Consider the following 22,920-nt stretch of genomic DNA (forward strand, 5'->3'; position numbering starts at 1 on the left):
TTCACATTGTCAAATTTCTGGGCATAGAGTTTCTGGTAGTATTCAGAGATGATCTCTTGTATCTCTGTGGGATCAATTGTTATTTCCCCTTTATCATTTCTGATTGAGGTTACTAGAGATTTTACTTTTCTATTCCTCGTTAGTCTGGCCAATGGTTTATCAATTTTATTTATTTTTTCAAAAAACCAACTCCTTGTTTCATTAATTTTCTGAGTGATTCTTTTGTTTTCAATTTCATTGATCTCTGATTTGATTTTGGATATTTCTTTTCTTCTACTGAGTTTAGGTTTAGATTGTTCTTCTTTTTCCAATTCCATAAGATCTCTTGTGAGATTGTTGATGTGCTCTCTTTCTGTTTTTCGAATGTAGGCATCTAAAGCGATGAATTTTCCTCTCAAAACTGCTTTTGCAGTATCCCACAGGTTTTGGTAGCTTGTGTCTTCATTGTTGTTATGCTCAAGGAAGTTAATGATTTCCTGTTTTATTTCTTCCTTCACCCATCTGTTATTCAACAGAAGATTGTTTAATTTCCATGCCTTTGTGTGGGGTCGAGCATTTTTGTTAGAGTTGAGTTCCACCTTTAGTGCCTTATGGTCTGAGAAGATACAAGGTAAAATTTCAATTCTTTTGATTCTGTTGATATTTGTTTTGTGTCCCAGGATATGATCAATTTTGGAGAATGTTCCATGGGGTGATGAGAAGAATGTATATCCTTTATCTTTGGGATGGAGTGTTCTATATGCGTCTATCAAGCACAGTTGTTGTAGGGTCTCATGTAAATCTCTTATATCCTTGTTTAATTTCTGTTTAGAGGATCTGTCCAGCTCTGTAAGAGGAGTGTTAAGGTCCCCTGTTATGATGGTATTATCAGATATCATATTGCTCAGACTGAGTAAGGTCTGTTTCAAGAATCTGGGAGCATTTAAATTGGGTGCATAGATATTTAGAATTGAAATGTCTTCTTGTTGTATTTTTCCCTTGACCAATATAAAGTGACCATCTTTGTCTTTTTTGACTTTAGTTGCTTTAAATCCACATGTATCTGAAAATAAGATCGCAACTCCTCTTTTCTTCTGAATTCCATTTGCCTGAAAAATTGTCTTCCAACCCTTGACTCGGAGCTTTAATTTGTCTTTTGAAGCCAGGTGTGTTTCTTGCAGACAGCAAATGGATAGCTTGTGTTTTTTAATCCAGTCAACCAATCTATGTCTCTTCAGTGGGGAATTCAAGCCATTAACATTTATTGAGATAATTGATAAGTGTGGTAGTATTCTATTCATCTTATTTTGTGAGAGTCCATTGCTTAGTTTTATCTTTTGCATCAGTGTGGAGGTTAGGTTCTGTCCTTTAATTTCTGAGTTCTTACTTTGCTGCTGATCCATTGTGGTGGTCAGTGTGCAGAACAGGTTGAAGTATTTCCTGTAGAGCTGGTCTTGTTGTGGCGAATTTCCTCAATGTTTGTATATCCGTAAATGATTTGATTTCTCTGTCAATTTTGAAGCTTAGCTTAGCAGGGTACAGAATTCTGGGCTGGAAATTGTTCTGTTTAAGTAGATTAAAGGTAGATGACCATTGTCTTCTTGCTTGGAAAGTTTCATTAGAGAACTCTGCGGTTACTCTGATGGATTTGCCCCTGTAGGTCAACTGGCGCTTACTCCTGGCAGCTTGCAGAATCTTTTCTTTGGTCTTGACTTTGGACAGGTTCATCACAATGTGTCTTGGAGAAGCTCGGTTAGAGTTGAGGCGACCTGGGGTCTGATAGCCCTCTGAAAGCAGTGTGTCAGAATCTTTGGTGATATTTGGGAAATTTTCTTTTATAACATTCTCTAGTATGGCTTCCATTCCTCTGGGGCATTCTTCTTCCCCTTCTGGAATTCCTATAACTCGTATGTTGGAACGCTTCATAAAGTCCCATAATTCTGACAGTGAACGTTCTGCTTTCTCTCTCTTTTTTTCTGCCTCTTTTACTATCTGAGTTATCTCAAAAACTTGTCTTCTACCTCGGAAATTCTTTCTTCTGCATGGTCTAACCTGTTGCTGATACTTTCCATTGCATCTTTAAGTTCCCTGATTGACTGTTTCATTTCCTTCAGCTCTGCTATATCCTTTTTATATTCTTCATATCATTCATCTCTTATTTGATTCTGTTTGAATTTCCTTTTGGTTAATTTCCACTTTATTAGCAGTTTCCTTCATTGTTTCCATCATTTCTTTCATTGTTTTCATCATGTGTATTCTAAATTCCCTTTCTGTCATTCCTAACATTTCTGTATAGGTGGAATCCTCTGCAGTAGCTACCTCATGGTCCCTTGGCGGGGTTGTTCTGGACTGGTTCTTCATGTTGCCTGGAGTTTTCTGCTGATTCTTCCTCATGAGTGATTTCTTTTATCTGTTTCCTTGCCCTAATTTTTCCTTTCACTTCCTCTTGCTCTTTAATTTCTCGTGCCTGTGGAAGTTGCTGGCGGGTTTAGACGGGTTGAACACACGCGACCACTTGTCCGTTTTCCACTGTTTTAGTCCTCCTCTTGGGGTCCAGAAGTCTCTCGCTGACTCCCTGTATCCTCTCAGGGGTGATGATAGGCAGATCCCACCAGCCAGAGATGCCTGGAGTCCTATCTCCCCAGAGTCATGGTGCCCAGATGCAAGGAAGCTGTTACTCGGCTGCCATCTTGCTCTGCCCAATTAGCCTCCCTTACTGAATATTCTTACACAGTTGACCTTTGAACATTGTGGGAGTTAGGGGCATGAACTCCCTGATAGTCAAAAATCTGTGTATAATATTTTTTTTCTTTGAGACAGAGCCTCAAGTTATTGCCCTGGGTAGAGTGCCATGACATCACAGCTCATAGCAACCTCCAGCTCCTGGGCCCAAGCGATTCTCCTGCCTCCGCCTCCTAAGCAGCTGGGACTACAGTCACACGCCACAACGCCTGGCTATTTTTTGGTTGCAGCAGTCATTGTTGTTTGGGGGGCAGGGCCAGATTCAAACCTGCCAACTCAGGTGTATGTGGCTGGCGCCTCAGCCACTTGAGCCACAGGTGCTGAGCCATCTATGTATAATTTTTGACTCCCACAAAACTTTACTAATAGTCTAGTGTCGACTGGAAGCCTCTCCAATAATATAAACATTTGATTAACACATATTTTATATGTCATATATATTTAAATATTATAGTCTTATAATAAAGCAAGAGGAATAATATTAAAGTCGTAAGAGAAAATATATTTACTATTCATTAAGTGGAAGTGGATCTTCATAAAGATCTTCATCCTGGTTGTTTACGTGTAGATTAGGCTAAGAGGAGAAACAGGTTGGTCTTGCTGTCTCGAAAGTGGCAGAGGAGGAAAAAAGTCCATGCAAAAATGCACCTGTGGTAGGTGGCATCTGTGGCTCAAAGGAGTAGGGCACGGTCCCCATATACTGGAGGTGGCGGGTTCAAATCCAGCCCTGGCCAAAAGAAAAAAAAAAAAAAAAAAAGTACCTGTGGAGTTCAAACCCATGTTGTTTAAGGGTCAACTGTAGTTTTAATAGCCCGGAGCAGTGGCTCATGCCTGTAAGCCTACCACTTGGGGAGGCCGAGGTGGGTGGGTCACCTGAGTTCAGGATTTTGAGATCAGCTTGAGCCAGAGTGAGACTCCCGTCTCTAAAAAACAGCCAGGTGCTGTGGCACGTGACTGTAGTCCAGCTACTCTGGAGGCTGAGGCAAGAGGATCGCTTGAGCCCAAGAGTTTGAGGTTGCTGTGAGTTATGACATTATAGCACTCTACCCAGGGTGACAAAGTGAGACTCTCTCAAAAAACGAAACAAAACAAAAAAAACTGCAGTCCTCACCAAGCATTAGACTGAAAAATAACCTCTGAGAAAGAACTTTGTCACCTCTAAAAATGCTGAAAATTCAGCTGACTTTGTTTTGTAGTATCCATTAAAAAAGCCTATACTGCGCCTTGGGGTTTTCAAAGAAAAGACACTCTTTGTAAATGATCTTTTACAACTTACTTATGCTTTACTTTGGTTCTCTTTTTCCATTAGACTAGACATGTTAGAAAGAGAGGTGTGATATCATAGCACTAAGTAATCTCACTCTGTCAAAAAGAAAAGTTCATTTGGGGATCTAGTCTCTCACTTTGAGTCTAGTCACATAGCCAATTATACATCTAATCAAATTATTCTTTAGCTCCTATTCATCATTTTGTCCAAATATCAAGAAATACTATTACGGGCAGTGACTGTGGCTCAGTCAGTAGAGCGCCGGCCCCATATACCAAAGGTGGCAGGTTTGAACCCAGCCCTGGCCAAACTGCAACAAAAAAAATAGCTGGGCATTGTGGCAGGTGACTGTAGTCCCAGCTACTCAGGAGGCTGAGGCAAGAGAATCACCCAAGCCCAAGAGCTGGAGGTTGCTGTGAGCTGTGACGCCGTACCACTCTACCGAGAGAGACATAATGAGACTATCTCAAAAAAAAAAAAGAAAAGAAATACTATTACATGTTTTGTCTGTAGGCAAATATATCACTAAGTTTATTTCCTTCTTGATAGAATTAAATTTAATCAAGAAAATGGAATAGTGGAATATTCTTGGTGATTCCATGGTAGATTCTTTTTTTTTTTTTTTTTTTGGAGAGACAAGAGTTTCACTTTATTGCCCTCGGTAGAGTGCCGTGGCGTCACACAGCTCACAGCAACCTCCAACTCCTGGGCTTAGGCGATTCTCCTGCCTCAGCCTCCCGAGTAGTTGGGACTACAGGCGCCTGCCACAACGCCCAGCTATTTTTTTGTTGCAGTTTGGCCGGGGCCGGGTTTGAACCCGCCACCCTCGGTATATGGGGCTGGCGCCCTGCTCACCGAGCCACAGGCGCCACCCTCCATGGTAGATTCTAATAGCCCCTCTTCCTTTCCTAGAACAGCAGTTCTCAACCTGTGGGTCACGACCCACATGAACTGTATTAAAGGGCCGCAGCATTAGGAAGGTTGACAACCACTGTCTTAGAGCTGTGGTGTATTAGAAGTTTCCAGAGAAACAGAATAGTATATGTGTCTTATGCATATACAAAATTGGAAATGGCACATATGAAAGGATTATGGAGGCTGAAAAGTTACCATGATCTGTGGTTTGCGAGCCAGAGAACCAGGAAAGTCTGTGATGTAATTCAGTATAGTCTGGAGGCCTGAGAACTGGGGGTAAAAAGGAGTAGGGGTGGGGCTGACGGTGTAAGTCCTGGTCCAAATGTGAAGGCCAGGAGCACCAATGTCCAAGGTAAGGAGAAGATGGATATCATAGCAAAAAAAAAAAAGAGCAAATTTGCCCTTCTTTGCCTTTTTGTTCTATGTGAATCCTCAACAGATTGGATAATGCCCAAATTGGGAAAGGCCACGTGCCTTAATCAGTTCACAAATTCAAATGCTAATCCCGTCTGGAAATGCCTCATAGACACACCCAGAAATGTTTTACTAGCCATCTGGGCATCCTTTAGCCTAATCGAGTTGACATAAAAAATTAATAATCACAGATGGGAAGAGTCAGAGCACAGGCATGTGAATAAAAACTTTAATAATAATGATTTTATCAAGCGTTTATCTTTTTGGGCTGAATGTTCTATTTTAGAATAAAAAATGAGAAGGGCAGATAATTTTGGTTTGTGAATTTCCATTTCTTTTTTCCTGTTGTGGGAAAAATAATTTTTAAGTTAAGAATTATAATAGACATGTAACACAACCCGGTTCATATTATAGTATCTTTTCTTGTGTGTGTGTGACATTGAGTCTTATTATGTCCCCGTCGGTAGAGTGCTGTGGCATCACAGCTCACAGCAACCTCTAACTTTTAGGCTTAAGTAATTCTCTTGCCTCAGCCTCCCAAGTAGCTGGGACCACAGGTGCCTGCCACAACACCCGACTATTTTTTGTTGTTGTTGTAGTTGTTTAGCTGGCTCAGGCCAAGTTCGAACCCTCCACCCTTGGTGCATGTGGTCGGCGCCATAACCACTGTGCTACGGGCACCAAGCCCATAGTATTGACTCTTGTTATCCTTTTTTTTTTGGCCGGGGCTGGGTTTGAACCCACCACCTCTGGCATATGGGGTTGGCGCCCTACTCCTTTGAGCCACAGGTGCCGCCCGACTCTTGTTATCCTAAACATGTTTAGAGGTAAGTCTTTTTTTGAGACCAAGTCTCACTTTGTTGCCCTCTGTAGAGTGCTGTAGCATCATAGCTCATAACCTAAAACTCTTGGGCTCAAGCGATTCTCATCTCAGCCTCCCCAGTAGCTGCGACTACAGGTGCCACAACATCCAGCTATTTTTAGAGATGAGGTCTTGCTCTGGCTCAGGCTGGTCTCGTGCCTGTGAGCTCAAACAATCCGCTCTGGGTCAGGCTGCTCTCAAACCTGTGAGCTCAAGCAATCCATCCGCCTTGGCCTCCCAGAGTGCTAGGATTACAGATGTGAGCCATCACACCCAGACTAGAGGTAAGTCTTCTTAGTCATATTTGGTGAGGGTAATGAAGTGACCCCCTCAAAGTCACATAACTTGATGACAGAGCTGAGACCAGAATCCCAAGATTCAGATTCCCAGGCCATCACTATTTTTTTTTTTTTTTTGAGACATAGTCTCATTTTGTTACCCTCGGTGGATTGCCATAGCATCATGTAGCTCACAGTAACCTCAAACTCCTAAGCTCAAGTGATTCTCTTGTCTCAGCTTCCAGAGTATCTGGGACTATAGGCACTTGCCACAACTCTTGGCTATTTTTAGAGACAGGGTCTCCCTCTTTCTCAGCCTGGTCTCAAACTCCTGAGCTCAAAGGATCCACGGCGCTGGCCTTCCAGAATGCTAGGATTACAGGCATGAGCCACCGTGCCCAGCCCCCATCACTCTTTCTATAACAAAATAGTGATGTTCAAATACTGGATATGCTTATCATAAAAAAAAAAAAAAAAGATTACTGCAATGAGAACACTGGCCAGGACGGAACAATCTAGTTGCATTTTATTTCTTATAAACCCTTCTCTCTTCAGTTTCACTTATTTGAAAAAATTGTGGTCAGATTTCTATCTGAAGAAATGTTTTCAAATATGAATAAGCAAGGTATAATAGATTAGGAATTTTTACAACTTTAAGATCTTGACTCTTAAGTACAAACTGCCTTGTTATTGCTTTTCCCCTCCAAGAGAAAATGATTGCTGAGTGGGAACAGATCACTGACACCGAACAACATGTAGAAATTAGAACACTTTATTATAAATATTTCCAGAATATAAACTGATTTTGTATCAAGATTCTTTGAAACTTTTAAAACTATATGTAACTTAAGTTTATTATTATTGTAATGTGTTTCATTTTCCACTTTCCAACCTAGTAAATACACTGCAAGTGAGATCTAACAAAGGAAAAAAATTAATTGCTTCATAGAGAAAACCAATGAACATAAAAATAGCCAATTCAAAACTCTAACACACCTAATCAAGAAATAGATCCTCCAAGTCTATTAATCCTCCAATTTAAAATAACCTCTGAAGGGAAAATAAATCTGCCATTAAAGCAATTTGATGAGTAAAAGCAGAACCACTCTCATTAAGGGAAATTACGTTATATGTAAGAAAAGTGTAATAATGCTTTAGAAAATGAGGAAAAGTAATTTCTGTGTTGGAGAGTAAGCATACTAAATACTTTCTGTTCATTTAGTTTTTGTTATATGTTAAAGTACCTATTCACATAAGAAAAGTGATATAAACGTGAACGTCATAAAACCAAGTTCCTGTACTATTTTTTTCGATTTAGCTTTGGGAAAACCAACTAAAAAGCTTCAAAATCCAAGGATAGACTGGTCCCAAAGCATTTCCTCCTCTGTCCTTTCTTTGCCTTGTTCCTTTTTCTCTTTTCTATGCTTACGTTCCTCTTTCTTGGAGGTTACGTCTCGGCTTTTTTTCTCCTTTCGATTTTTAAGCTTTTCTGTACTGACTTGTACAGTTTCTGTTTCCACCTCTGTTTTCTTTCTTTCAATGCTCTTGTGTTTATCTAAATCAATTTCCTCAAAATTTCTTTTCCTCTTATGCTTGGGCTGTTCCTCCTTTGATTTTTCTCTGCCTTCCTCTGCGTGCCTTTTCCTTTTCTGATGCATCTGTTTGTGACTGGCTTGATGAGTACTGGTACTGTTATCTGAGGAGAGGTACTTGTGAACTCCAGATTTTACACTGTATGAGCCACAATTATATTCTTGCTGACTAAAGTTCAGGGGTACTGGTTTTTCTGAGAAACAGTCCCTGGTGAATTGATAATAGCTCAGAGAGTCTAGTCTCAGCCTGCTATCACGAGCCGGTAACCACTGAGGTAACCGATTTTCCACTGTTTGTGAAATATTGCATGATCTTGGGTAGGTCTGGATGGTTTCAGATGGGAGTCTTTGATCAAACATTCTATACATGGGTCTGGAATCAACCTCTTCTCTGTACCCATAGGCTTCCAAATAGTCCTCTCTCATCTTTCTGAAACAAGTTTTTGGCTCTAAGCCTCTGGCTTTCTGTACTTTAATATAATCTTCAAGTTCATCTTGAAAAGAGTCGTATGTCTTCTTTGAGTGCTTCATTAGGTTGACAAAAAGGGATTCTCTGCAGAGAAAATGTGAGGAAATTCTTGCTAGATTATTTTGTTCTGAATATTTCCTTTGCTCTTGAAAAGAACTTCAAAAAACAAAGGAGCTCAAATGAATTAAAACATACTTCAGCATAAAAGCTAAATATACTGATAGTATATGCATCAGGATGGTTAAATACCTCCTAAGCTACTCGTAAGTAACTCTCAGAAGTGGGAGGAAGAGGGCATATGGGATGCTGTTGTAGGACTCAAATATGTAAAACCTATTGGAGGGATATGCAGCTAAGAACCACATGTGTATATTAGGTGGCCTGATCTGAAGGTCCAAGTAACTCCTAAAGTTCTGATTAATCAAGGCTGGGCACAGTGGCTCAACTTGTAATCCTAGCACTTTGGGAGGCCAAGATGAGTGGAATGTTTGAGCTCATGAGTTTGAGACCAGCCTGAGCAAAAGCGAGACCCCATTGCTGCTTAAACTAGAAAAATTAGCCAGGAGTGTGTGTGTATGTGTGGGGTGCCTGTAGTCCCAGCTACTTGGGAGGCTGAGGCAGGAGGACCACTTGAGCCCAAGAGTCTGAGGTTGTTGTGAGCTATGATGATGCCACAGCACTCTACCCATGGTGATAGAGTGAGATTGTCTCCAAAAATAAATAAATAAATAAAGTTCTAATTCATCAGTTTACTAAATATTGTTTTTTCTTTTTTTTTTTTTTGAAACAGAGTCTTACTTTGTTACCGTTGGTAGAGTGCTGTCGCATCACACAGCTCACAGCAACCTCAAAGTCTTGGGCTTAAGCAATTCTCTTGAATAGCTGGGACTGGAGGTGCCTGCCACAACACCCGGCTTTATTTTAGACACAAGGTCTCACTCTTGGTCAGGTTGGTCTTGCACCCGTGAGCTCAGGCAATCCATTTGCCTCAGCCGTCCAGAGTGCTAGGATTACATATGTAAGCCACCATGCCTGGCCTGAATATTGTTTTCTTTCTTTTTTTTTTGTTGAGACAGGGTCCCACCCTATGCCCCTGAGCGGAGTGCAGTGGGCATGGTAGCTCACCACAACCTCAGACTTGGGCTGTGGGCACCCCGCTGCCTCAGCCTCCGGAAGCCGCTGGGATTACAGGCGCTCGCCGAGGCGCCCAGCTGGGTTTTTCCATTTTTCTCATGAGTCGGGGTCTCACTGTCGCTCAGGCGAGTCTCGAACTCCTGAGCTCAAGCGATTCTCCCTCCTCAGCCTCCCACAGTACTGGGATTACAGGCGTGAGCCACTGCGGCCAGCCTGAATATTGTTTTCTAAGAGAAGTGATAGAACAATAGAGAATTGGATTTATTTTTTTTTTTTGAGACAGAGTTTCACTTTGTCACCTTCAGTAGAGTGTCATACTGTCCTACCTCACAGCAACCTCAAACTTTTGGCCTCAAGTGATTCTCTTGCCTCAGCCACCCAAGCAGTTGGGACTATCTATAGGCGCCTGCCACAACGCCTGGGTATGGGGTCTCGCTCTTGCTCAGGCTGGTCTCGAACCTGTGAGCTCAAGCAATCCATCCGCCTCAGCTTCCCACAGTGTTGAGATTGAAGCCACCATGCCCAGCCGAGAATGGGATTTTTAAAATGTTTAGTTTACTCCAACAAAATAAAATAAAACATTTATACTCACCTGACTAGAATACTATTTGGCTTAATAATAAAAGGATGTTTGTTAAATGACTAGGGGGATGATAGAAATTAGAAATTCAGCTATAAGATGAAAACTACTTAAGGGAAGAGGAGGGAACAGAGTTTGTATCTTCTGTATAGGGCTTAGATTTCATTCCACTACTTCTGATTGGTAAAAAAAGCATTCTAGAATGCCTTCTGGTTTGTTCTCTCTGTCCTGGTCAGAGGCTTAAGGGAAGAAATAGAGGTGAATGCTGAGAGGGGATAGGACTGATGTGGAGAAAAGTTTCAGAAAAATTTAAAAGTAGATAGACTACAGTTTTTGTTTGCTTGTTTGATTCTTTTCGCGGGGAATGGGAATCACTGTCCCTAGTTTTCTTTCTTTCCCCTATATAAAATCCTGTGTAAGTACAAATATAACAGAAAATGAGGTAATAATGCCCCAGATATTTTTGGTGATGTATTTTAGCTCCAAAAATTAGGAGGCAGCATATCTCGTGTACAAGTGAACATTTCTTCCCTTTAACAGAAACAAATAAGCCTGACATAGCACTCTAGTAATGATCAGCTATTTTTCTAGACATTTGAGATTTAAAAATCTAAATAAAGCCGAATTTGGTAAGTTAGAAAACTAAGCTCCTATTCAACTTAAATAGTATGAAAATTCTGATCAGAACAATAATAACATACTTGCTTAAATGTGGGCAAAATATTTTAACTGACATTTTATTTGAGACAGAGTTTCACTCTGTCACTCTTGGTAGAGTGCCTTGGCTTCATAGCTCACAGCAACCTCAAACTCTTTGGGTGTGGGGTGATGAGTATATTTACAATCTTGATTATGGTGATCATTTTATGAACATATACATCTGTCCAAATGTATCAAATTATACACTTTATTATTATTTATTTATTTATTTATTTATTTGTTTTTTGGTAGAGACATAGAGTCTCACTGTACCACCCTCTGGTAGAGTGCCGTGGCGTTCACACGGCTCACAGCAACCTCTAACTCTTGGGTTTACGTGATTCTCTTGCCTCAGCCTCCCAAGCAGCTGGGACTACAGGCGCCTGCCACAACGCCCGGCTATTTTTTTGTTGCAGTTTGGCCGGGGCTGGGTTTGAACCCACCACCCTCGGCATATGGGGCCGGCGCCCTACTCACTTAGCCACAGGCGCCGCCCTAATATTATTTTTGAGACAGAGTCTCACTATGTTACCATTGGTAGAGTGCTGTAGCATTACAGCTCACAGCAACCTCCTACTCTTGGGCTTAAATGATTCTCTTGCCTCAGTCTCCCAACCAGCTATTTTTTGGTTGTAGTTGTCACTGTTGTTTGGCAGGCCTTGGCTGGATTTGAACCTGCCACCTCCAGTGTATGTGGCTGGCATCCTAGACGCTGAGCTACAGGTGCCTAGGCAAATTATATACTTTAAATACATATAGTTTATTATATGCCAACTATACCTCAATAAAGCTGTTTTTTAAAAGTCTCTTAAGATCCGGGTGGTGCCCATAGCTCGGTGGGTAGGACGCTGGCCACTTACCACTGGTGGGTTTGAACCCAGCCTGGGCTAGCTAAAACAACAATGACGACGACAACAACAACAACAAAATAGCCAGGTGTTGTGGCAGGCGCCTGTAGTCCCAGCTACTTGGGAGGCTAAGGCAAGAGAATCACTTAAGCCCAAGAGTTAGAGGTTGCTGTGAGCTGTGACCCAACAGCACTCTACCCAGGGTGACAGCTTAAGACTGTCTCCAAAAAAAAAAAAAAAAAAGTCTCTTAAGATCTTAAAATGTTGATAATTGTTGAAACTGGATGATGGATACATGAGAGTTCATTATACTATTTTCTCTACTTTTGTGTATGTTTGAAAATTTTGCGTAATAAAAAAGATTTTATTTTACACTAATTAGGATAGCTATACTCCAAAAGGTGTAATAGTAAGTGTGGACAAGGATGTGGAAAAATTGGAAACATTTCTTGTAGAAATGTAAAATGGTACAGCTATTAATACTTTGGAAAACAAGTCAGCAGTTTCTCAAAATGTTAAACATAGAGTTAACATATGACCCAGCAATTGTGCTCTGGGTTACATACCTAAAATAAACAAAAATCTAAGCCCACATAAGAACTTGTATAAAAATGTTGGTTGGGCTCATGCCTGTAATCCTAGCACTCGGGAGGCAAAGGCACGTGGATTGTCTGAGCTCAGGAGTTTGAGACTAGCCTGAGCAAGAGTGAGAACCCGTCCCTAAAAATAGTCCGGCATCATGGTACATGCCTGAAGTCCCAGCTACCCGGGAGGCTGAGGGAAGAAGATTGCTAGAGCCAAAGAGTTTGAGGTTGCTTGTGAGCTATGATACACAGATCTATGTCTACCTAGGGCGACAGAGTGAGACCCTGTTTAAAAAAAAAGAAAGAAAAGGAAAACAATGTTTACAATAGCACTATTTATTATAGCTATAAAGTAGAAATACCAAACCAATGTCCATCAATTGATAAATAAATAAAATGTAGTATGTTTATACAACATAACATTCAGCAGTAAAAAGGAATGAACTACAGATACATGTTATAACAGAAGATGATCCTCCAAGACATTATGCTATTTGCAAGAAGCCAGTCCCACTGATGGCACAGATACAAATAAAGAGGTAAATGGAAACTTACCCTTATCAGGCTGAGAACTTGGTGGAGAAATCCGATCATATTCACTCAGTTATTCAGCATGAACTTTCCCCAAATAGTGAGACTATGAACTAATTGGGAAGCTAAAAACGAAGATGCAGAGATTACAAAATCTATTTTTGTCCAATACTCTATTTCCCATTTACCTAAAACCAAACACAATCTTATTATAAAGATTAAATAATTCAAAGTTTATAATTACTATCATCAATATAGATCAATCATCTGAAAAATCTTCATTTTGCTATTTTGCTTCTTATAAATCTAAAAATAAAGCCCACCTTTAGGGTCGGCACCTGTAGCACAGTGGTTACAGTGCCAGCCGCATACACCGAGGGTGGTGGGTTCCAACATGGCCCAGGCCCATTAAACAAGAATGACAACTGCAACAACAACAAAAAATAGCTGGGCATTGCAGCGGGCGCCTGTAGTCCCAGCTGCTTGGGAGGCTGAGGCAAGAGATCACTTAAGCCCAAGAGTAGGAGGTTGCTGTGAGCTGTGACGCCACACACTCTACCAAGGGGGACATAGTGAGACTCTGTCTTAAAAAAAAAAAAAAAAAAAGCCCATCTTTAAACATATTTTATTTTTTATAATATATTTTTATATACCTTTATTTTATTTTTAATTAACAACTATATATTTATGGTATAATGTGATTTTTTTTTTTTTAGAGACAGGAGTCTTACTTTGCTGTGAGCTGTGACGCCATAGCACTCGACCCAAGGTGACAGCTTGAGACTCTGTCTCAAAAACAAACAAACAAACAAACAAACAAACAAACAAAAAAAATAACAGTCACCTTGCTGTGCAATAGAACACCAGAACTTATTTCTCCTATCTAACTATATAACTTTATACTCCCTGACTACTGTCTCTCCTTTCATTGTTCTTACCCTCTCATCCCACTCCCCTCCGCCAGACTCTGATAACCACCATTTTACACTCTACTTCTACAAGTTTGACTTTTCTTAGATCTCACGTATAAGATCATATGATATTCCTCTCTCTGTGCCTGTAAAGCCTAACTTTTTAAGCATATTCCCCCCGCCCCCCCAAAAATACGTAGCATCAAGTTTATTTAAGAATAAATTATTCCAAATTTACACCCCTGAATTTAAAAACAGCAGCCATGAATTTTAATATATGTGATCTGAATTAAGAGTTTACAAATAGTTTTGCTTGCTTTCAAATCAAAAGTATCAGCTTCAGTAGAGATAATCCTAAGATTTAGAAACTAATAATTTTCGTTTCTATTTGTGACAGAACCTACCAGTTGCCTCCCAACATAGGAAATATGCCTAGTAAAATAATACATTTCCTGGCCATGTGGAATAAATTAAGAAGAAAGCTGAAGTACTGAATAGCACTCCAGGAGGATTCCAGGAGGACTTCTACCTCTGTCTACGAGCGGGAAGATGCCATGGTAGAAACTGAAATAGTCATCCTGGAACATAAGGAAAGTGAGAGCCCCAGAGCAAAAAGACAAAAAATGCCTGGGTCCTGTATGATGACATGTTGTATATAGCCTTGTACTAAGTAACTCTAAACTTCTTTTAAGTGAGAGAATGAATAAACCCTTATGGGTTCAAGCCGTAACAGAAAATAATCCCTGAATAAATTTAAAGCCAAACACATAAGAATAAAAATGTCAATGTAGGTAAAAAGGAAACTATTTAATATTTTCAGAGCACAATTAATTTTAATTTTGTGTTTTTATATATTTTTCTACATTGAATACTATTTCATAATCCCATGAAAGTTATTTTTAAAATTTCAATGCAGGCTCAGCACTTGTAGCTCAGTGGCTAGGGCACCAGACACATATATGGGAGGTGGCGGGATTGAACCTGGCCCAGGCCAGCCAAACAACAATGACAACTACAACTAAAATATAGCTCAGAGCTGTGGCAGGCGCCTGTAGTCCCAGCTACATGGGAGGCTGAGTCAAGAGAATCGCTTAAGCCAAAGAGTTAGAGGTTGCTGTGAGCTCTGATGCCCTGGCATTCTATCGCAGGCGACATAGTGAGACTCTGTTTCAAAAAAAAAACTCAATGCAATTCAAGTTATCATAGAGCCCTTGACTATCTCTTTTCACTAATGTTAGATCTTTGGGCCCTGAATACTAAGAGTATAATAGACACACTCACTTATTTGATTTCATTTAATTCTCACAATTATGTCAAGACAAAGATTATCACTCTCATTTTGCAGGTTGAAGAATCATATTCAGGTAAAAGTGGTTTGCCCATCAATTAATTGTGGAGCTGAGACTTGAATCCAAATCCTCTCAATCCAAGGCTAACATATGACTTCACTTTAATCTCAACCACATATGAATGCAAATGCATTTTCCAACAAGATTACTAGAGTTATTTTAAAAAGCATAGCAGGCCTTATGTTTTAAATAAATGTTTCTAGTACTTTTGTTATCCCCGCTACCAGAGATTAAGGAGATCCAGTAGGTCATCCAAGTCTCAGAGCATGAGAAGAACAGAATGGGAAAAGACTATTGTAGCATACAAAAGTGGTAATGGACAAAAGACTATTCTTTCTCCATGGTGCCATTTTATAGGAAAGATGATGGAAATTAACAGCTATACCATATAAAGGGGAAGAATAATGGACAGGGAATCAGATCTCATTTATACGCATGTCATGCCCATGACTAGCTAAGGAGAATCACTATTTCTCTGGATCTAATTTTCCACATATAAATTAAGAAAATAAAACCGTTAGCCTTTTTAACTTCTAGCTCAAGTATTCTATAATCCTATGCCTAAAGAAAAAAAAAAAAAACCCAACCAAGGTAAGATTACTGTATACCATAAAGGAAGACTCTGAGGATCTATAATACCTCTTGATTCATATTAATAGTTTCCTATTCAAGCTTCTTAATGTTTCCCTTATGTTTACTATAAGAGAATGTAGTAAGATACAATGTAATAAGGATACAATGGCTTCCTGAATATAAAGGAAGACAGAATGAAGTGAGGAAAAGAAAATGAGCTTCAGAGTCAGAAAGACCTGAGTTTAAATCTTAATTCTCCAAATGTAAGTCGGCAAGTTATTTCCCTTCTCTGAGCCAGTCTCATCATCTATCAAAATGACAATATCACATTCTTCACAGCATTCTTGCAAGGATTAAACAAAGTGTCATAGATTAAGTTTTCCTGCTGCATTTAAAAAGCTATTCTAGGCTCGGCACCCATTACACAGGGGTTACAGCACCAGCCACATACACCGAGGGTGGCAGGTTTGAACCTGGCCCAGGCTAGCTATACAACAATGACACAAAAAAACAGCCGGGGTTTGTGGTGGGTGCCTGTAGTCCCAGCTACTTGGGAGACTGAGCAAGATAATCGCTTAAGCCCAAGAGTTTGAGGTTGCTGTGAGCTGTGACACCATGGCACTCTACCAAGGGCATCATAGTGAGACTATCTAAAAATAAGTAAATAAATAAATAAATAAAAAGCTATTCTAGGACATATCCTCTTTATTTTCAACCTACCTCATAATGTGAAATCCTTTGTTATTCAAACTGAACACTACGCCATAGACGTCTTTGAACTTCTTATAAAAAGCTCAATCTTTCTTCATTCAATTGTAGTATCTATGAATAAAAAAAGGGGAGATTTTATATATATATATATATTTTTTTTTTTTAAGAGACAGAGTCTCACTGTGCCGCCCTCGAGTAGAGTGCCGTGGCATCACATGGCTCACAGCAACCTGCAACTCCTGGGCTTAAGCGATTCTCTTGCCTCAGCCTCCCGAGCAGCTGGGACTACAGGCACCCGCCACAACACCAGGCTATTTTTTTTTGTTGTTGTTGCAGTTTTGCCGGGGCTGGGTTTGAACCTGCCACCCTCGGCATATGGGGCCGGCACCCTACTCACTGAGCCATAGGCACCGCCCGGGAGATTATATTATATTAAACATTTAAGGCAATATTTTCAATCTTTAAATAGTATCATTTTATATAACTTCTCAAATCTTAATTTCCTGAGTGCTGGCAAACTTATAGTAATAACTTTTTTGCTCATTAAAATGGCAACTTTGAGCTCAGTGCCTATAGCTCAGTGGCTAGAGCGCCACCTACATACACCGGGGCTGGCAGGTTCGAACCCGGCCCAGGGCCTGCCAAACAATGACAACTACCAAAAAAAATTGCCGTGACGGGCGCATGTAGTCCCAGCTACTTGGGAGGTTGAGGCAAGAGAATCGCTTAAGCCCAAGAGTTTGAGGTTGCTGTGACCTGTTATGACACAGCACTCTACCAAGGACAACATAGTGAGACTCTGTCTCAAAAAAAAAAAAAAAGGCAATTTTGGCAGTTGTAATGGCCTATATACCTATAATCCCAGCACTTTAGGAGGCCAAGAAGGGAGGATCATTTGAGGTCAGGAGTTTAAGACCAGCCTGGGCAACATATAGCAAGACCTCATTTCTACAAAAATTAAAATAATTAGCTGGGCCAGGTCTATAGTCCTACCTACTCAGGAGGCTGAAGTGGGACGTTCACTTGAGCCCAGGAGTTTGAGGTTACAGTGAGCTATGATCATACTATTGCATTCCAGCCTGGGCAAAAGGTTAAGACCTTATCTCAAAATAAAATAAAATGGCAAATTTAATATGAAAACATTTATTAAGACTTTAATATGCTAACATATTTTTAGTTTAGAAAATACTATTCTGAAGGAAAAGTTACTAGGGCACCCAGTAACCACCCTGGACTTTATGTAAATGATCTGTGGTACCAATACAGAAAAGCTGGACTTCTAGAAATCTAGTCTTGGCTTGGCATCTGTAGCTCAAGCAGCTAGGGCACTAGCCACATACACCAGAGCTGGCAGGTTCGAATCCAGCCTGGGTCTGCCAAACAACAATGACAACTACAACTTAAAAATAGCTGGGCGTTGTGGTGGATGCCTATAGTCCTAGCTACTTGGGAGGCTGAGGCAAGAGAATCGCTTAAGCCCAAGAGTTTGAGGTTGCTGTGAGCTATGATACCACAGCACTTTACCCAGGGAGACAGCTTGAGACTCTGTCTTAAAAAATAAAAAAGAAGAAATCTAGTCTCGGCATTTAATGTTTCAAAGTGAACAATAGTAAGAAATGCATTTTAAAATAGTCATTGATTCTAGATACACCACTAATGTTATATGATAATCACATGGAGGGACCACAAACCATTTTTACCTGTGGTAGGCAACCTCCTTAAGTTGGTACAAATACAACCACACAAATTTCACTGAATAAAGTTCAGACAAGCCCTTCAAAGCTACAGTCATATTCACATATTAACTTCTACTAAACGTATTTCTCACTATAATAAATAATATTATTGAGAATTACACTTCAATCTAAAGTTCCTAAAAGCTAAAATTTATTTTTAAAGAAGTTTACCAGTTTATAAATAGAATGCCAATCAAGTAACATCAAAATTGTAATTCTATGCAGCTGTTTAAATAACTGAATTAGAACCATGTCCTAACATGGAGAAATGTCCATTATATATTAAGGAGGAAAAAAAAAACGATGTAGAACACTTTGTATATGTGTATAATCAATTGATCAGTCATAAAATTCAATTTTAGTATAAATAACATATACAACCCCAGATTAAGTATACTGTATACATATGTATTTATTGCAAGGACGGGATTAATGCAGCTAGCATATGATCTATTCACTTCCTTTCCTGAGGAAGAGGGGGAGGGAAGAAGGCAGATGACATCTGGACCGTTCAGTAAAGGGCCTACTGATATATTTATTTTCATTTATTTTTATATTTAAGCTTGTATATTCCTGTTGAGCCTAATGATATTTGCTAGGAGGAAAAGACTTTATCTCTAAAATACCCATAGCGAGATGTCCTTGGCTAAGGATTAACTATACAGCAAATAAATCCAGAATGTATGAGGCGTATCTCCCTGAAGAATGCCACATTAAGTTATACATAACATGGAGATGATTCACAATTTAAACATTCTTTACTGTGTGAGGTGATCCTATGACTCTCACTCAGAAATTTTAACTGTTACCCTGGGCCAGAGATACACATCCAAGGTGAGAAACATGGTTTGAAGAGCTATCTTTCATGTACTAGACACCTCTCTACTTCACTTGAGTCTCTTGATTGCCTGTATTCTTGTAATAATTAAGTAAACCTCGGTAATGGCTAATGCTATTGATTCACATGAGTCTATTTGACAGTCCCATTTCTAAAAGGCAACGCTGATGTGGGTGTTAGCTCAGTATCTAAAATTCTGAAAAGATATACACTAAACTTAAGGGGGCTTGGGAGACGGGGTTAGGGAATGAGTAGGAGAGAACATTTAACATGCTGCTCTCTGTACATGTCTACGTTTTAATTTCTGCAAAAAGCATATATGACTTTGCAATTAAAACTTATAAATATTTAAATTATACAAGTATCTTCAAACTAAGCTTTAGTACCGGTGTATAAATTAAAATGGTTCCCTAGGCTGGGCGCCGGTAGCACAGTGGATAGGGCGCTGGCCACATGTTCTGGGGCTAGTGAGTTCGAACGTGGCTCAGGCCTGCTAAAACAACAAAAAAATAGCTGGGCGTAGTGGCAGGCTCCTGTAGTCCCAGCTACTTGGGAGGTTGAGGCAAGAGAATCACTTGAGCCCAAGAGTTTGAGGTTGCTGTGAGCTGTGACGCTATATCACTCTACCGAAGATGACATAGTGAGACTCTGTCTCAAAAATCAATCAATGGTTTCATTAAAAATATTATGTGCTCAAGATAACATATTATATGCTCAAGATAATGTGTCAGAAACATTTTATAAAGGACTTAATACTTTAAAAGTATCTCTATTATATATGGATATATTAAAGTATCTCTATTATATATAGTGCCTCTCAATTATCTTTTTTTTTAAAATGAATGTAATTACATTTGACTCTAAAGTTAGCAAGGTAAAAAGGTTAACTGCAAAGGTTTTCAGAACTTCCTTTGATTCAGAATTAATGTACACAAACTGTGGTGATGGGTGATATTAACTTTTCTATTAAAAATCTTTAGTAAGAGGGTGGCGCCTGTGGCTCAGTTGGTAAGGCGCCGGCCCCATATACCGAGGGTGGCGGGTTCAAGCCCAGCCCCGGCTGAACTGCAACCAAAAAATAGCTGGGTGTTGTGGCGGGTGCCTGTAGTCCCAGCTACTCGGGAGGCTGAGGCAAGAGAATCGCTTAAGCCCAGGAGGTTGCTGTGAGCTGTGTGATGCCATGGCACTCTACCGAGGGCCATAAAGTGAGACTCTGTCTCTACAGAAAAAAAAAAAAAAAAATCTTTAGTAAGAACAGGTAAGTATTCTTTTTCAGTGACAACCAGAACTTAGTATAGATCGAAAATTTACTAGGGACTAGTCATTTAAAAGCTCAAGCTATCTTTTTTTTTTTTAACAGACAAGAGTTGGGCGGCACCTGTGGCTCAGTCGGTAAGGCGCCGGCCCCATATACCAAGGGTGACAAGTTCAAACCCGGCCCCGGCCAAACTGCAACAAAAAAAAAAAATAGCCGGGCGGGGCGGCGCCTGTGGCTCAGGGGGTAGGGCGCCGGTCCCATATGCCGGAGGTGGCGGGTTCAAACCCAGCCCCGGCCAAATTAAAAAAAAAAAAAAAAAATAGCCGGGCGTTGTGGCGGGCACCTGTAGTCCCAGCTACTCGGGAGGCTGAGGCAAGAGAATCGCTTAAGCCCAGGAGTTGGAGGTTGCTGTGAGCTGTGTGAGGCCACGGCACTGTACCGAGGGCCATAAAGTGAGACTCTGTCTCTACAAAAAAAAAAAGACAAGAGTTTTACTTTGTCACCCTTGGTAGAATGCTGTGGCGTCACAGCTCACAGCAACCTCCAACTCCTAGGCTTAGGTGATTCTCTTGCCTCAGCCTCCCCAGTAGTGGGACCACAGGTGCCAGCCACAATGCCTGGCTAAAAGCTCAAGCTATCTTAAAATAGAGCACTATTTCCCTCTTGGTTCAAACCTTAATACCAGACTTTCCATTTCTAAATGACAACACTGTAAGCTGAGCTAAGAAACCTGGAGTCACCTTTAACTTTTACCCACCAAACTCTTTACTTACTCCCAAGCTCAAATCTCATGTATTTTTCTCCATGTCAAGTCCTGTCATGTTTCTTTTAGCTTCATAATGTTCGTTCAAAGCTATTCCTTCAGTTTTCAATTCCTGAACACTATTTAGTTCAAGTTCTCCATGCTTTTGGGCTTTACTAAATTTTCTCACTACTTACTAAGTTTGTCTTCAAGTACTGTGGAAAGGGATAGGAAAAGAGTCCAACATTTACTGAATTCCTACTGTATGCCAAATAATATTCTTTCAGTCTTCTACCCCTGGAAGGTAAGTAGAATTTCCCATATTTTGAAGACTAGGTTATAGTCTTCAAATTAAAATACCCTGCCACATGTGTTATTTGATAGAGCCAGATCTTCAACTTTGGTTTATCTTAACTCTTTCCCTTACTTATGCATAGCTTCTCTATACACTGGGAATGATGATTGACCAAGACGATTATGAATATTGCGCAATTTATAATTTTTGTAGAAATGATATGCAAAGGAGTAAGACAAAAATAAGTGATATAAATAAATTAAGTGATATAAAACATAGAAGTTACCTACATATAATGCTTTCTTGCTGAGGGGCTTGGAAAAAGCCTTTGTGGAGAATGGATTTTTTCTTTTCTTTTTGAGACAGAGTCTCACTAGGTCACCCTCGGTAGAGTGCTGTGGCATCACAGCTCACAGCAACCTCAAAGTCTTGGGCTTAAGCGATTCTCTTGCCTCAGCCTCCCAAGTAGCTGGGACTACAGGCGCCCACCACAACACCCAGCTATTTTTCTTTTTTTGGTGTAGTTGTCATTGTTGTTTGGCAGGCCTGGGCTGGGTTAGAACCCACCAGGTCCGGTGTATGTGGCTGGCACCTTAGCCACTGAGCCACAGGTGCCAAGCCAGAAGAATGGATTTTGAATTGACCCTTAAGAGATGGGTAAAATTTAGACAAAAAAAAAAAAACAATAACAAAACCAGACTGAAGAAAAGGCATTCTAGGGGAGGAAAAGGCATATAAAAGGCATTCCTGCCTTTTTATCTTTAGATAAAACAAGATATGAATAAAGATAGTGAAAGACAGTATTAAAGGCAGAATGGGCCAAATCATAATAGGCTTTATTTGGTATTTGTATTTATTTCTTCAGTCAATAGGGGAAGAAAAGTCTTAAAATGAGGAAAATTTTTAAGAAGCTATTGTAAGCAAGAGAGTACTGGGCTGCATCAGAGGCCAGAGGAAACAAAAAAGGAAGAATATGAGAGATATTCTAAAGATGGAATCAAAGGAATTTGTGATAGGTGGGAAAATAGGTAGAAGGAAGAGAAGAGAAACACGTAATTCTAAGACTTTCATCCTGGGTAATGTGATCTTTGTCAGACAGAGTAACAGAGATGAAAGAGTTATTGTTGTTATTCCTCAAAGGAGGAAGGTAGGGAGTAGAGTGGAGAAGCATTAAGTATTCAAAAAGGTGGTACATTTGATTTTGTAATAAATTCAGATTCTATCAAATTCACAATCTTCTTCAACCTTGGTTTATCTTAACTCTTTCCCTTACATATGTATAGCTTCTCTACACACTGGGAATGATAACTTAACAAGACAATTATGAATATTGAGCAATTTATAATTTTGTAAAAATGATACACAAAGGAGTAAGACAAAAATGTCTTTTCCTCTCCCATTCTTCTATGATCAAACCCTCTATGTGAAACTGTTTATTTTTTTTCTGAGACAGTGTCTCATTCTGTCACCTGAGTAGAGTGCTGTGGCATCATCATAGCTCATAGCAATCTCAATCTCTTGCCTCGGTGTACCCAGTAGCTGGGATTACAAGTGCCCACCAGGACACCTGGCTAGTTTTTGTATTTTTTTTTTTTAGTAGAGACAGGCTCTGG

General features: G+C 40.0%; 1 protein-coding gene across 3 annotated transcripts in view; it reads right to left on the minus strand.

The window, feature by feature from the left end:
- Positions 1-7,213: 7,213 nt before the first annotated feature.
- KRCC1 (lysine rich coiled-coil 1) overlaps positions 7,214-22,920 on the minus strand; it is a 28,560-nt gene continuing 12,853 nt past the window's right edge. Inside the window, exons 2-5 of one of the 3 annotated variants that reach the window (XM_053588098.1) lie at positions 16,448-16,549; positions 13,626-13,679; positions 12,919-13,019; positions 7,214-8,602 (exon numbers count right to left, since the gene is read on the minus strand). In XM_053588098.1, the coding sequence (XP_053444073.1) occupies positions 7,801-8,580 (780 nt within the window). In that variant the 5' untranslated portion in view covers positions 8,581-8,602; positions 12,919-13,019; positions 13,626-13,679; positions 16,448-16,549 and the 3' untranslated portion in view covers positions 7,214-7,800. The remainder of the gene's footprint in view (positions 8,603-12,918; positions 13,020-13,625; positions 13,680-16,447; positions 16,550-22,920) is intronic. The other 2 variants (XM_053588097.1, XM_053588099.1) reach the window with 2 other exon arrangements.

Source organism: Nycticebus coucang, chromosome 4, assembly GCF_027406575.1.
Source record: "Nycticebus coucang isolate mNycCou1 chromosome 4, mNycCou1.pri, whole genome shotgun sequence".
Lineage (NCBI taxonomy): Eukaryota > Metazoa > Chordata > Mammalia > Primates > Lorisidae > Nycticebus > Nycticebus coucang.